This window comes from Hyla sarda, chromosome 1 (assembly GCF_029499605.1).
Source record: "Hyla sarda isolate aHylSar1 chromosome 1, aHylSar1.hap1, whole genome shotgun sequence".
Classification (NCBI taxonomy): Eukaryota; Metazoa; Chordata; class Amphibia; order Anura; family Hylidae; genus Hyla; species Hyla sarda.
This window is the reverse complement of record NC_079189.1, coordinates 82,222,606-82,238,969: the sequence shown is the minus strand read 5'-3', so window position 1 is coordinate 82,238,969 and position 16,364 is coordinate 82,222,606. Positions and strand designations below refer to the sequence as shown.

Below are 16,364 nucleotides of genomic sequence, written 5' to 3'. Positions count from 1 at the left end.
CCATGACACGTAGGCGGTTCAAGGCCATTCGGAAATGCCTGCATTATGCAGATAATGCAGCATGTCCGCCCCGAGGTGATCCCGCCCATGACCGGCTTCATAAAGTGAGGCCGGTCATCGATCACTTTGGGGCCAAATTTTTGGAGGCCTATGTACCGCTCAGGGAGCTCTCGGTAGACAAGTCTCTCATCAGTTTTAAGGGGAGACTCATCTTACGCCAGTATATTCCCTCGAAGCGGGCGCGGTATGGCGTGAAGCTCTATAAACTCTGCGAGAGTACCTCCGGGTACACTTGCAGGTTTAGAGTATATGAGGGACGGGATTCCCGTATTGAACCCCCAGAATGTCCCCCCACTCTGGGTGTTAGCGGAAAACTCGTTTGGGACCTTGTGCACCCATTGCTGGATAAGGGGTTCCACGTATACGTGGATAACTTTTATACCAGCTTCCCTCTGTTCAGATCCCTTTCCGCCAGATCCACGTCCGCTTGTGGGACCGTGCGGAAGAACCAGAAAGGCCTCCCTCTAAATTTGGTCCAGACGCCTATCCCCAAGGGTGAGTCCCGTGCCCTGACCCATGATAACCTGTTGTTGGTGAAGTATAAGGATAAGAGGGATGTCCTTATACTCACCACTATTAATGGGAACGGCAGCACCCCTGTCCCTGTGCGAGGTACCGTGGGACCGGTCCTCAAGCCCGATTGTATTCTGGACTACAATTGGTATATGGGGGGGGGGGGGGGGGGAGTTGATCTCTCAGATCAAGTCCTCAAGCCATATAACGCCATGCGGAAAACACGGGCATGGTACAAAAAAGTTGCGGTCTACTTGGTACAGGTTGCCATGTACAACACTTTTGTACTATCCCAGTACGCTGGCAACACAGGGACATTCCTCCATTACCAAGAAGAAGTCCTAAGGTTCCTGATCTTTGCTGACCGGGAAAGATCAGGCCGGACTTCCCAAGGGTCTGGATTTATAGGCGCCAGGATCCCAGAAAAAATGCAGAGTGTGTCACAGGAAGGGGAGACGAAAGGACACCACGTATCAATGTGACACTGTCCCAGATAATCCGGGCCTCTGCATAGGCTGCTTCATGGAGCACTAAATTTTCCCTTTTCATTCGAATTTTCCATAATTTGACCAATGTACCAAGTCCAGAGTACATTCCAAAATTTAACCCCCATAAATCACTAAATTGCCCAAAAAAACCTGAGAAAAATAAATTAAAATCTGATAAGACCTCTGGGGGTGTTTTTTCAGAAATGGGTCATAGGTCACTGAGTCACTATCATCGGGGACTTATGTTGCCTGAAATGCGCAGCGCTCTCTCTCCACCTGAGCGGGTGCGCATTTGAGGCAACAGGTTAGGGACGGCCACACACATCACATTCCCAGAATTAGAGATGAGCGAACTTACAGTAAATTTGATTTGTCACAAACTTCTCAGCTCGGCGGTTGCTGACTTTTCCTGCATGAATTAGTTCAGCTTTCCGGTGCTCCGGTGGGCTGGAAAAGGTGGCTACAGTCCTAGGAAAGAGTCTCCTAGGACTGTATCCACCTTTTCCAGCCCACGGGACCACCTGAATGCTGAACTAATTTATGCAGGAAAAGTCATCAACTGCCGAGCCGAGAAGTTCATGACGAATCGAATTTACTGTAAGTTCGCTCATCTCTACCCAGAAGGATGATTCAGAGCATAGGGTTTGGGGCGGGCATATTTTTTTTAGTTTTGGCTATGCTCTGGGTCATCATTCTGGAAATATATCATTTTAAAAAAAATATGATTTATAATTTTCTGGCCCACTGTACCCCATATTACGGGCCTCTGTATCCCACCTGTCTACCCCAGTTACGGCTCGTTGTCCCCCATAGTGTTCCCCTATTTTAGGGCTCAGTGCTCCCTCCATTAATGCTCTTTGAGGGGGGGGGGGTCCCACATCCTGGCTCCATATCAAGCTCAAGGTCCCTGACTGAGCTCCCACTCAAGCAAGACCTGCTGTGCAACCGCCATGCCAAATTCATCAAAAAAATAAGGTATGTTCTTACTCCAAATAAATGTATTTACAAATTGTGGGGGGGGGGGGGGGGGTCTTTTCTATTAACCCTTGTAAAAATGTAAAATTTTTGGGAAAACCCACATTTTAGTGAAAAAACTAAATATTTTTTTTGACATATGCAAAAGTCGTGAAACCCCTGTAAAGGCTCACTTTACCCCTTGTTACGTTCCTCAAGGGGTCTAGTTTCCAAAAAGGTATGCTATGTGGTGTTTTTTTTGCTGTCCTGGCACCATAGGGGCTTCCTAAATGCGACATGCCCCCCCCTAGCAAAATTTGCTCTCAAAAAGCCAAATATTACTCCTTCTCTTCTGAGCATTGTAGTTTGCCCGTAGTGCACTTCAGGTCCACTTATGGGGTACCGCCATACTCAGAAGAGATGGGGTTACAAATTTGGGGGGGGGGGGTCTTTTCTGCTATTAACCCTTGCAAAAATGTGGAATTTGAGGGGAAACACATTTTAGTGAAATATTTTTTTTTTTTTTTTACATATGCAGAAGTCGTGAAACACCTGTGGGGTATTAAGGCTCACTTAATTCCTTGTTACGTTCCCCGAGGGGTCTAGTTTCCAAAATGGTATGGCATGTGGTTTTTTTTTGCTGTTCTGGCACCATAGGGGCTTCCTAAATGCAACATGCCCCCCAAAAACCATTTTAGAAAAACGTACTCTCCAAAATCCCCTTGTCGCTCCTTCGCTTCTGAGCCCGCCGAACACTTTACATAACATTTGAGGTATGTCCTTACTCGAGAGAAATTGGGCTACAAACATAAGTGTAAATTTTCTCCTGGTACCCCTTGTAAAAATAAAAAATAAAATGGATCTACAAGAACATGTGAGTGTAAAAAATGAAGATTGTGAGTTTTCTCCTTCACTTTGCTGCTATTCCTGTGAAACACCTAAAGGGTTAAAACGCTGACTGAATGTCATTTGGAATACTTTGGGGGGGGGGGGGGGGTGTAGTTTTTATAATGGGGTCATTTGTGGGGTATTTCTAAGATGAAGACCCTTCAAATCCACTTCAAACCTGAACTGGTCCCTGAAAAATAGTGAGTTTGAAAATTTTGTGAAAAATTAGAAAATTGCTGATGAACTTTGAAGCCCTCTGGTGTCTTCCAAAAGTAAAAACTCGTCACTTTTATGATGCAGACATAAAGTAGACATATTGTATATGTGAATCAAAAAAAAAAAATGTATTTGGTGTATCCATTTTCCTTACAAGCAGAGAGCTTCTAAGTTAGAAAAATGCTAAATTTTCAAATTTTGGGATTTTCACCAAGAAAGGATGCAAGTTACCACAAAAATTTACCACTATGTTAAAAGTAGAATATGTCACGAAAAAACAATCTTGGAATCAGAATAAGTAAAAGCATTCCAGAGTTATGAATGTTTAAAGTGACAGTGGTCAGATGTTCAAAAAATGGCCTGGTCCCAAGGTGTAAAATGGCCGGTCCTTGAGGGGTTAAAGGAGTACTCTGGTGGAATTTTTATTTTTTTTTTAAATGAACTGGTGCCAGAAAGTTAAACAGATTTGTAAATGACTTCTGTTAAAAAAATCTTAATCCTTTTAGTACTTTTTAGCAGCTCTATGCAACAGAGGAAATTCTTTACTTTTTTAATTTCTTTTTTGTGTTGTCCACAGTGCTCTCTGCTGACACCTCTGTCCGTGTGAACTGTCCAGAGTAGCATAGGTTTGCTATGGGGATTTTCTCCTGCTCTGGACAGTTCCTGATATGGGCATCAGGTGTCAGCAGAGAGAACTGTGGACAACACAAAAAAGAAATGTTAAAAAATAAAAATTTTCCTCTGTAGCAAACAGCTGCTGAAAAGTACTGAAATGATTAAGATTTTTTAATAGAAGTAATTAACTTCCTGACACCAATTCATTTAAAAATAAATAAAATAAAAAAAAAAAACATTTTCCACCGGAGTACACCTTTAAATGGGCGAAAAATGCACCAAAAACCAAGCCAACCTATACAAGGTAAACAAAGTAGAGAGTCCAAAAAATGCACCAGACATTCAAACAGCCTGAAAGCAAAAAACGGTCACCAAAAATATGCTTGTGAAGCTGCACTAGGGCTTCACAAGCATATTCTAGGCATACCTTTATTGTCACATTGGGCTGGTTTATACTTACACAATCAAGCTTTATAACCCTCTCCGGAGTCAGACTGACAGTCAGAGAGGTGGAGCCCAGGGTCAGCTCTGAACCAGATCGCACCGCCTCTTTCTACCTACATTGCGCAGTAAATAGACAGGTAGGGCTCGCCTTGGGCTGGGCGGTTCACCGGTTCATACCGAATTTTTTGGGCTGCACGATATGAATTTTCCCCCATACCGCAATACCGGTTGGTATTGCGCTGTTCTGCCCCCCCCCCCAATTAATGATCAGCCCAGCGGGGTACTACTCACAGATGTCACCTTCAAGCACTGCCCTCCTCCTCTTTGTTGGGGGCCGCCGGAAGTCTATACTGTACCCCAGTGGTCTCCAACCTGCAGACCTCCAGCTGTTGCAAAACTACAACTCCCAGCATGCACGGACAGCCGTTGGCTGGGAGTTGTAGTTTTGCAACAGCTGGAGGTCCGCAGGTTGGAGACCACTGTAGTACGCTGTATCCCTATGCCCGGGCTACAAAAGATACAGAAAAAAAATAAACGTTAAACTCACCTACGTCTGCCTCAGGCTGGGGACTGGAACGCTGGACAGCCGTCAGCCTATCACCGGCCGGAGCGATGTCCCACCCCTGCCAGTGATAGGCTGAGCCCACTGTCATGTAAGCAGCCGGCCAGAGGTTAAAGTTTATTTTCTGTATCTTTTGCAGCCCGGGCATAGGGATACAGCATACAGCAGTGGTCTCCAACCTGCGGACCTCCAGCTGTTGCAAAACTACAACTCCCAGCATGTCCCTGGGAGATGTAGTTTTGCAACAACTGGAGGTCCGCAGGTTGGAGACCACTGGCGTACAGTGAGTTCCAGCGCCAGCGGCCCCCCCAAAAAAAGAGGAGGAGGGCAGTGCCTGAAGGTGACATCTGTGAGTAGTACCCCGCTGGGCTAATCATTAATTGGGGGGGAGCAGAACAGTGCTGGTGGGTAACTAACATGATTTGGGGGGGGGGGGGGGTCGCCGAAACACCGCACGTGGGTCACATGATTGGGGGGGGGGGTGAAAATACCGTTATATACCGTGGAACCACCGTAAGTTAAAAAAATACCATGATACACATATTTGGTCATACCGCCCAGCCCTAGGCTCGCCTGCTTGCAGCGGCTCTGTGTAGCTATGCTGCCCGCGCGCCATACCTGTCAATGAACTGCGCAACGTAGTTAGAAAGAGGCGGTGAGGACTGGAGCAAAGCAGACCCCGGGCTCCACCTCCCTGACTGTCAGTCTGACTCCCGAGAGGATTATAAATCTTGATTGTTTAAGTATAAATTAGCCTAAGATGCCACTAAAGGTATGTCTAGAATCTGCTTGTGACGACCTAGTGCACGGTGTGTGCAGCTTCACAAGCATATTCTTGGTGATAGTTAAGTATGGTTATAAATCTTGCGCATTCTTACACTAAGTTTACACTGTAAGGGTATGTTCACACTATGGAAGCTGCTCAGCGATTCCGCTGCACAAACCTAACAATGGTGTAAATGGGTTTTTCGTTGACCCATTCACACTGCGGAATTTCAGCGGCGGAAAATTCTGCTGTAATTGATCTGCTGAAAGAATGAACATGTCCATTCTTTTGGTGGAATCCCCAAGCAGAGTCCCTTTTGTTTAAAAGGGAAAGAGACACCACATTTGCCCTGCCACTTCCCCTGCTAAAACATCTAGTGATACCTTTGTAATGTAAATGCGTTGAGCTTACAGCCTTCCACGTCATTGCTGAGGGTTCAATGGCACAGGCTCAGGCAAAGCTGCAGAATGGGACAGGCGACCACCCACAGTGCACCAAGGAAGTGTTAGCGCAGCGCATTTACATTGCAAAAAGTATCACTATAGCTTTTTGGAAGTGGCAGGGCAAACGGGGTGTCACTTTCCCTTTATTCGAAATTGCAGTGGAAATAACTCTCCACATAATTTCTGATGATTTGTAACATTAATTCAGGTTTCCAAGCAAGGGCAACACTACAGCAGCTATGCATGGAGGCTAGGGGCCTTTTTACATGAGCTGACGCTGCTAAGATAATGAACGGTGATCTCGTCCGCTGACAGCTTAAAGACAACACTGTTAAAGCGGCGTATTCAAGAGTCCCAGTCTCAACCCCACTATTAGGTTGAAGGGTGTTCCAAAATTTTTTTTGCTGGAGGACTGGTAAAAATAAAAAAGGAGTGATAAAGGTTACCTATCCCAGTCCCACGCAGCTCCTCGTCCTGTGATTTCTCAGTCCCCTATTGGTCTCAGTTCCTACTTCTGAGATGAGATGTCTCAGCAGGACCTGCCCGCTGAGCGGGCAGGTCCTGCTGAGACATCTCATCTCAGAAGTAGGAATGAACGGTGGGCAAGGGTAGGTGAATATCACACTATCACTGACAATTCGACACAATAGTGTCCTATAGCTAGTTGTAATCAAAATGACACTAAACCATGAAGCTAAAATTTTTAAATGTATTAATTCCGTATTAGAAAAAAATCCCAATACAATTATATAAAGTATAGAAAAAAGCATAAACACACAAAGAAAATTCTCCTATGATGAACACCTGTATATCCCAACGCGTTTCCCCGTGTATCTTATGGTATTACAGCGGTTCCCCTGATGAACCGCTGTATACCATAAGATACACGGGGAAACACGTTGGGATATACAGGTGTTCATCATAGGAGAATTTTCTTTGTGTGTTTATGCTTTTTTCTATAATATAATTGTATTGGGATTTTTTCTAATAAGGAATTAAAAAATTAAAAAATGTTAGCTTCATGGTTTAGTGTTATTTAGGTAAATATCACTTCTTTTTCATTTATACCCCTTTAAAGCTGGATTGACATTTTGTTGATTGTAACAAACTGAGGAAAGGAATCTTAGAATGTATTATAACCCTGAGGTAGACATCTCATTAGATGAGGAAAAAATAAAAAATGATATTTATAAAAGAGCAATCTGAAATGGAGGTACTGAGAACCACAAGGTTTAATGCACATAGAATTGTATATATAAAATTTAATGGAATAATGTGCGTCTACTCTAGAACACGTAAAGAGAAAACTATGGAATTGTGTAGATGTAATAAAAAAATGGATTTGTATAGCTGTAATAAAATATGTTTACAATGCAATAATATACCTGTTCTAGATGTTAATAATACAATCTCATAAACCATTGTCCTCTCATATATCAAATCTGCCCAAGTGGTCCCTATTGATACATGAGGGACAAGATGGTTTTTATTCTGCTTTTCTCTGCAATTTATTCTTTTCAGGCTGAAAGAAATGTTCTTCGATGGAGTCAGCGAGCTCGTTCAGTTCCTTTTTTAGTTGACTGTAGTCACTGTGAACACACAAACAATGGAGGTTTAAAAGGGGTCTCCAACCAAAAAGACGCAAAGCAATCACTGCTGTACTATCTGAAATGGCTAAATGGTCCAGAAAAAAAAAATTATAATAAAAATAAATAAATAAATAATAAAATAATAATTAGAGATGAGTGAATTTACAGTAAATTCGATTCATCACAAACTTCTCGGCTCGGCAGTTGATAACTTATCCTGCATAAATTAGTTCAGCTTTCAGGTGCTCCGGTGGGCTGGAAAAGGTGGATACAGTCCTAGGAAAGAGTCTCCTAGGACTGTATCCACCTTTTCCAGCCCACCGGAGCACCTGAAAGCTGAACTAATTTATGCAGGAAAAGTCATCAACTGCCGAACTGAGAAGTTCGTGACGTATCGAATTTACTGTAAATTCGCTCATCTCTAATAATAATAAGAAAAAAAAATAAAGATCTATTTCTTCTGCAAGCATAAAAAGCATGAGAGGATATCAGACACCCATCATATACCTGTTTCCGGGTGCAGCACACAGCTCTGCATAGTATTTAATTTTTGGTTCAGTGCCACTGGTTCTCATGGTTGCTACTCCGCCATTGGCAAATGTGAAGGTGATCATCTGGCTGCTCTTACTAGTTGGGAGAATCTGCAGGACAAAAAAAAAAAGAAAAATGAGCAATGATCAAAATGAGCAAGTGGATCTGTGCAGCCTAAACTGTCCAAATACATTAGATCAATGGTTTATAATATGTGGGTCCCCTATTGCAGGTCATCAGGGAATGCTGGAAGTAGGAATTTTGCAAGAGGTGAAAGATTTTGTCAGCTAATCCCCTGAGATTCTTATGTATATAGGAGAAGCCTAAAATCTGAGAAGGAAAGCAGGTTTGATTCCACCTGAGGTGTCCTGAAACTACAGTCGTGGTCATAAATGTTGGCACCCCCGAAATTTTTCTAGAAAATGAAGTTTTTCTCACAGAAAAGGATTGCAGTAACACGTTTTGTTATACACATGTTTATTCCATTTGTGTGTATTGGAACTAAATAAAAAAAAAAAAAAAGGGAAGAAAAAAAGCAAATTGGACATAATGTCACACCCAACTCCAAAAATGGTCTGGACAAAATTATTGGGAGAGCAGACGTATACATTTTTGCATTTTAAAAATGTATACAACCATATTGCTTGCCGTATCTATTGACCACCCCTATAAAAACATACACAAAAAAATGTATCCGGTTGTGTAGGTTTTTGTATGTTTCTGTTTATCACCCGTGCACAAAACTGTTGTCACCACGGTTTTCTGTCCATATTCACCGGATATGATTACATTGCAGTCAATAAGAATGTATGGGTCTATGCTACTATACGTTTTATTGTGTATGTTTTTTTTTACTTGAGCATGTGCAGTGGGACTTCAATTTTATTTATTTTTTTTAATTAAAAAAACGTAAACTTTATTTATTTTTTTACAAAAAGAGATGTAACCGGACATCAAAACACAATGAAACAACATCATGTGATTTAAAGGAGAACTCCAGAATATTAAAAATTGTCCCCCATACTGCCAGCAGTAAAAAAAATAAAGATGTACGTACCTTCCTCCGCTCCCCCGGCGCCTCCGGTAACCGGCTCCGGTCTCCGCCGTGATCCTCTTCCTGGTTGCCGGTGGTCGGAGAGTGTTACTGCGCTCAGCCAATCACCAGCCGCAGCAAAGTCCCGACTTGGCCGGCGATAGGCTGAACTGCAGTGTGATGTTTTCGGCCCCGGCAGCAGGTGCCGGTGTAGTGAAGAATTTTGTGTTCTGAAGCGTTCGCACACTGCCGCTCAGCCTATCGCCGGCAGAGTCGGACTTCACTGCGGCTGGTGATTGGCTGAGCACAGTAAGATTCTCCGACCACCGGCAACCAGGAAGAGGATCGTGGCGGAGACTGGAGCCAGTTACCAGAGGCCTCGGGGGAGCGGAGGAAGGTATTTACATCTTTATTTTTTTGACTGCCGGCAGTATGGGGGACAATTTTTATATTCTGGAGTTCTCCTTTAAGAACACACAATTTCATACAGTTTTGTTAAAACGGATTTAAAACACTATGCCAAAATCGTGATGTGAATACAGTCTTAGCTTCAGTTCCCTTTGGCTGGTATTTACAATTGATACTGTTTCTTTTGTGGCTAAAAACGAGAGCATCTAAGCAACAAAGATACCTGCGAGTAAAGGATGAATTTTACTTATATCACTAGGGAACGGAGGCTTTTTATATTCAAATGAATGTTTTACTCAAAGTGCCCTTCATATGTCGGATGTAAAAAACTCACTGAAAACATAACTGGATGAAGACGCTGTAAGATCCATGCTTGATACATAGAGAACAAAGAGGAACACAGGGACACTCACAGCTATGTTATCAGGCTGGTTGTCATCAAATCCTGTGGTTAAGTCACGTACTCCAGTAACATCAAATTTACCACAACGTTTAGGATATTTGGAGTCTTCATCAAAGTTCCGCAGGTTGTCAAACAAGTTTCTGATAGTAGTTTGGTCATAGCATAGGAAATAGGAGTTTCTGCTTATGTGGTAGCCATACCTGTAAAAAAATCATAATACATATTATAATAATACTGCTAATGTAACAAAACGTAGTATGTAAGAGACAAAGGACCGTTGTGTATGTCTGTGCAGTCATTACATGCGAACATACACTGGATACTCTAGATGTATATCTGTAATCCTTGTGTATCTTTTGCTCTGAAAAAGAATATATTCTGGGAATACAACATAAGGAAAGGCCATCAATAGCAGAATGGTAAGGGAATGATTCTTGGCACCCCTGCTGATCATGTGACTGATTTTCAGGTGCCCCAGTAAGCCTGGTATTACAGCTCAATCCTATGATATCTGCTGCAGTTTATATCTTCTTCCTATAATGGTGTAGATTTCCTTACCGAAAATGGGTGTATTCACACATACAGTATCCTAAACTAGTGCTGGGCGATATGACCAAAAAGGAGTATCACGGTATTTTTTTTATTTATTTATTTTTTACATTGAGACTTGCATTGAGGTGGCGTAGGGGAACTAAATGGCCTTTTGGAACTAAATGATCTGAACACGGGGGCAGTGGAGTACCCTTTTAAATAGATGTAACAAACAACCCCTACAGCCTCCAGCTGTTGCAAAACTACAACTCCCAGCATGTTGGACTATATAGTAGTGTATAGTATAGGTCAGTGTTTCCCAACCAGGGTGCCTCCAGATGTTGCAAAACTACAACTCCCAGCATACTACTCCCTACTATATAGTAGTGTATAGTATAGGTATAGTAGTGTTTAGTATAGGTCAGTGTTTCCCAACTAGGGGTGCCTCCAGCTGTTGCAAAACTACTACTCCCAGCATGCCCGGACAGCCGTTGGCTGTCCTGGCATGCTGGGAGTTGTAGTTTTGCAACAGCTGGTGGGCCTCAACAGCTGGAGGGCCTACTGTAGGTATAGTATATTATACAGACCCCTGTCCATCCCAGAACCCTGACTCACCTTCCCAGTTGCTGCAGGGACCGTCCGGGGAGGGTGGTCCGGGCCATCCATCCTTCCTGTAGCGTCCGGCGGCATTCCGGGTGGAGGGTGAACTGGTCCGGGCTGTCCTTCTCCACTCCGGGCAGGCTCCAGCCTAGTAACGCTGCATAGACGCCACGGCGTAGCGGACGTCACGGCGTAGCGGCGTCTATGCAGCGTTACTAGGCCGGAGCCTGCCTGGAGTGGAGAAGAGGACCCCTGGAGAAGGACAGCCCGGACCGGTTCACCCTCCACCCGGAATGCCTACACTACAGGAAGGATGGCCCAGACCATCCCCATTACGGGTAAGTAAAAAATTTTTTTAATAGACTTGGAGGGTGGGGGAGGGGCCCGACCGGTATAGCGGTATGGGCAAAAATCCATACCGTGGGAGAAAAAAAAAAAAACGGTATCCGGTTCATACCGGTATACCGCCCAGCACTATCCTAAACATATTTGATGCTCTAAATAGGAGGCTGCAGTTTTTATGCTGTGTTTTTATGCTAGTTTACATTCAAATCTGCAGCATAAAATCCTGCACATGAAATATGCGCAGGATACTGCACGTGTGAATAGAGCCATAAACTGACCTTCTATAAAGTTGGGCGATTGGGAGATACACATTGCTGCGTACTTCGCTGTGACATAGGTTGGTGATATCTATGCACCCGGAAACAATTATCTATAAAAAGCTTACTTGTTGAAGATGGCATCAAGCTGCTGAGTCAAAGTGAGGTTTTTAGTTGCTAGGTAACTGGCCATTTCTGCAGCGATGACCGCGGCACTCACTCCATCTTTGTCCAAGACCAAAGGGCAGCACATGTATCCTGAACACAACACATTCATGGATTAGACAGACATGGGCTCTATCAATAACCCTATGACACATTCTTTAACTACTTAAGGACCAAGCCCATTTTCACCTTATGGACCAGAGCATTTCTTGCACATCTGACCACTGTCACTTTAAGCATTGATAACTCTGGGATACTTTTACTTTTCATTCTGATTCCAAGAATGTTTTTTCGTGACATATTCTACTTTATGTTAGTGGTAAATTTTTGTTGGTACTTGCATCATTTCTTGGTGAAAAATTCCAAAATTTGATGAAAAAATTGAAGCTCTCTGCTTATAAGGAAAATGAATATTCCAAATAAAAAATATATTGATTCACATATACAATATGTCTACTTTATGTTTGCATCATAAAGTTGACATGTTTTTACTTTTGGAAGACATCAGAGGGCTTCAAAGTTCAGCAGCAGTTTTCCAATTTTTCACAAAATTTTCAAAATCGGAATTTTTCAGGGACCAGTTCAGTTTTGAAGTGGATTTGAAGGGCCTCCATATTAGAAACACCCCACAAATGGCCCCATTCTAAAAACTGCACCCTTCAATGTATTCAAAATGACATTCAGAAAGTTTGTTAACCCTTTAGGTGTTTCACAGGAATAGCAGCAAAGTGAAGGAGAGAATTAAAAATCTTCATTTTTTACACTCGCATTTTTCATTTTCACGGACCACTGTTTCAAAAATCTGTCAGGTACCTGTGGGGCGTAAATGCTCACTGCACCCCTTATTACATTACCTGAGGGGTGTATTTTCCAAAATGGGGTCACATGTGGGAGTCCATAGTCCTGGCACTATTTGGCTTTCTAAACACACGTGGCCTTCAATTCCGGACAAATTTTCTCTCCAGAAGCCTACAACTCCCAGCATGTACTGATCGCCGAAGGGCATTATGGGAGATGTAGTTATGCAACAGCTGGAGGTACGCAACTACAACTTCCAGCCTGCCGAGACAGCAGTTTGCTGTTTGGGCATGCTGGGAGTTGTAGTTTTGCAAGATCTAGAGGGCCACAGTTTAGAGACCACTGCACAGTGATCTCCAAACTGTAGCCCTCCAGCTGTTGCAAAACTGCAAATTCCAGCATGCCCAAACAGCAAACAGCTGTCTGGGAATGCTGGGAGTTGTAGTTTTGCAACATCTGGAGGGCTACAGTTTAAAGACCACTGTATAGTGGTCTCAAAACTGTAGCCCTCCAGATGTTGCTAGGCAACTACTCACCGGCTTCCGTGGGATCGCTGCACCAGGGAGCCGCATCGCCATCCGCTGCCGCCCGCCGATGGTAAGTGGACCTCTGGAGCCGGTGACCATCGGTTCCCCCGTTCTGCCCAGACTACTGTGGGTGGGCAGAACGGGGGACCTGAACTTTAACCTGCCCCCGATCTGCTATTGGTCGGTTACTTTTGACTGACCAATAGCAGGGATAGGAGGGGTGGCACCCCGATCCCCCTTATTTTCCGGGTCACCGGAGACCCGTATGACCCGGAATCGCCACAAAAAGATTTGCGCTGGTCGCTGACATGGGGGGGGGGGGGGGGTCCTGAGCATCGGCACGGAGACGTCTGCTGATAGATATCAGCAGTCATCCCAGTCTGGTCCCCACCTGGTACGCCCTTGGTCCTTAAGTACCAGGGTGTCAGGGTGTAACTGTACGCCCGTTGTCCCAAAGTGGTTAATAGACCTGATCTTTGCAATTTTACCTGCCAATTCCCATTATTTCTATGATTGTAGTATGTAAATGTATTCAGCATAGAGGGCACCATATGTGCCTCAATGTGTTCCTCATGTAAAAATATGTGCCATTTCCCCTTTATTCTAGGAAATGGAGGAGGTTCTTTTTAGAGGATTAGTTTTACCTTAGACGAATATGGCATAACCATAGGATATATCATATCAATACCTGGTAAAAGAGTCTTCTACCTTCAAAACTCTAGCTCAGTGTTTCCCAAGCAGTGTGCCTCCAGCTGTTCCAAAACTACAACTTCCAGCATGCCCGGACAGCCAAAGGCTGTCCGGGCATGCTGGAAGTTGTAGTTTTGCAAATGCTGGAGGCACTCTGTTTGGGAAACACTGCCCTAGCTGCTACAACCTGACGTAGACTGAACAGAGAGTTGGCCGAGATTATAGAAACAGCCAAGCTTGTTGTGTTCCATTGTATCCTTAACTCTCATAGTGGCAGAACCAGCTCTGCTGTTTACAGACGTTCCAGTGACTTCTGTGGTAGTTGTGGAAACTGTGGAACACTGAACACTTAGTTACTTATATAATCCTTGCCATGTCTCAGTTTTTGCCACCTCACCACACAGGAAGTTTTTGTTCTGGAGATATCCACAGGATCCACCTCTGGGCGTCTAATTTGGGAATAATGCTGTACTAGCTATAAGGCTACTTTGACACTGCATTTTGCAACATCCACTTCCCATATGGCATTGGGAAAGCTCCTGCTACATAGATCCATTGTATGAATAGGGCCCCATTCACCAGACAAGGGCCAAATCCTTTATCAGGTCAGTTTCTCTTCGTATAGTATACTGTTAGCGTCCATTCACACTATGGAATCTCCGCCTGGCAATATTCCTGGCAGAGATTCCACTTGCCGTTGTGACTGCCAAGATCCATCGATGGTAAGACTGCGAGGACAAGCACTGAAAGAAGGATAATGTTCATTCTTAGGCAGAGTATGGAAGTTAAATTTCCACAGTGGAAGACCTGTAACATATAGGCCCAGATTTAACAAACTGTGTGAGAGAAAAAGTGGAGAGAGAGAGAGAGAGAGAGAGAGAGAGAGAGAGATTTTCCCCCAGCAACCAATCACAGCTCAGCTAACAAGCTGTGGTAAAGTGAAAGCTGAGCTGTGATTGGTTGTAGTGGGAAAAACACTCCACTTTTTCTCTCACACAGTTTGATAAATCTGGGTCATAGGGTATGTGTAAAATTCCCAAATAATACATCTTCTATGAGCTCTAGCGACACAAAGTCTACCACATGCAACTCATGGCTCGGGATTTACCAATCTATCGGTCATGCCTCACCTATTGCTTCCTCAAAGGCAAACAACACCGTTTTCCCCTGGTCAATGAGTTCTTTAGCTCTATTTCCCATCCATTTAAATCCGGTCAGTGTTTCCTGCACGAAAGAAGAGATCGGGTTATTCAGTATAACATGTAGCATATTAGCAGACAGGAAAGACAGAAATAAGTACCTCAAAGTGAAAGCCTTCCTGCACAGCAATGGCTCGCAGTATCTTCGAGGAGACCGTGCTCGCCAGCATGTAGACGTTCTTCACTGCACTTGGCTCTGGGTTCTGTTCTTTCCAGCAGGTAAAGATCCACCAGCCTAGAAGTGCGCCAAGCTCATTGCCGGAGAAGACTTTCCACTCGCCACTGAAACGCAACACACAAGCCTTTAGGGCTGCAGCTAACGATCATTTTAATAATCGATTAGTTGGCGATTATTTTATCGATTAATAGGAAATAAACGTCAAAATAAGGGGTCCAGCTGATTATACTTGAAGAATTATGTACAATGGCCATATTAAAAGTATTCTAGCATGTGATGTGACCAAACAGCAGCAATTTTTTACTTTTTTTTTGTTTTTTTTAAGTTTATGCCGGTTGCTATACAGGGTCATTATTAATGATCCTGTACAGAAACCAGTGTAAATGTGATACTGCTGCATGGGTAACTGTCTGAACTATTACAATAAAATGAAAATCATTTACTAACATTTAATTTTAATAGTTCAGACAATCAATATCAGATATGTAAAGCAATGGGAAAAGGTGGAGCTAATTTTTATTGGGGGGTGGTCTATTTACATTTGATTTGTTTTTACTTTACACTTTTTTATATAGCACTCCTATACACATGGGGGTATTTGCAGACTGCAGAGCATTGCACCCGACCCATGTTTTTAGTACAGACAATAGGATGCAATGCTCTGCCCCCCCCATGTGTATAGCAGTGTATATGTACTACATACACACTGCTTTACCTATGGGGTTGTGTGCAGAGCATTGCACCCTTGTGTCTGTACTACAGACACAAGGGTGGAATGCTCTGCACAAACCCCCGTGGGTAAAGCGGTGTGCACTGCTTACCGATATACACATAGGGGTATATGCAGAGCGTGCACCCTTGTGTCTGTAGTACAGACACAAGGGTGCAATGCTCTGCACATAACCCCATGTGTATAGTAGTGTAAGTGTGTACTACATGCACACTGCTATACACATGGTAGTATGTCCAGAGCATTGCATCCTAATGTCTGTACTACAGACACAGGGGTGCAATGCTCTGCACGCACTGCTATACACATAGGGGTATATGCAGAGCATTGTACCCCTGTGTCTGTAGTACAGACACTAGGATGCAATGCTCTGTACATACTACCATGTGTATAGCAGTGTGCATGTAGTACACACTTACACTACTATACAC

General features: G+C 43.6%; 1 protein-coding gene across 2 annotated transcripts in view; it reads right to left on the bottom strand.

Annotated features, from left to right (window-relative positions):
• Positions 1-7,163: 7,163 nt before the first annotated feature.
• Positions 7,164-16,364, bottom strand: part of PGM2 (phosphoglucomutase 2) — a 78,185-nt gene continuing 68,984 nt past the window's right edge. For both annotated transcript variants that reach the window (XM_056556515.1, XM_056556511.1), the window contains exons 9-14: positions 15,127-15,307; positions 14,957-15,050; positions 11,775-11,904; positions 9,924-10,113; positions 8,046-8,179; positions 7,164-7,538 (exon numbers count right to left, since the gene is read on the bottom strand). In XM_056556515.1, the coding sequence (XP_056412490.1) occupies positions 7,436-7,538; positions 8,046-8,179; positions 9,924-10,113; positions 11,775-11,904; positions 14,957-15,050; positions 15,127-15,307 (832 nt within the window). In that variant the 3' untranslated portion in view covers positions 7,164-7,435. The remainder of the gene's footprint in view (positions 7,539-8,045; positions 8,180-9,923; positions 10,114-11,774; positions 11,905-14,956; positions 15,051-15,126; positions 15,308-16,364) is intronic.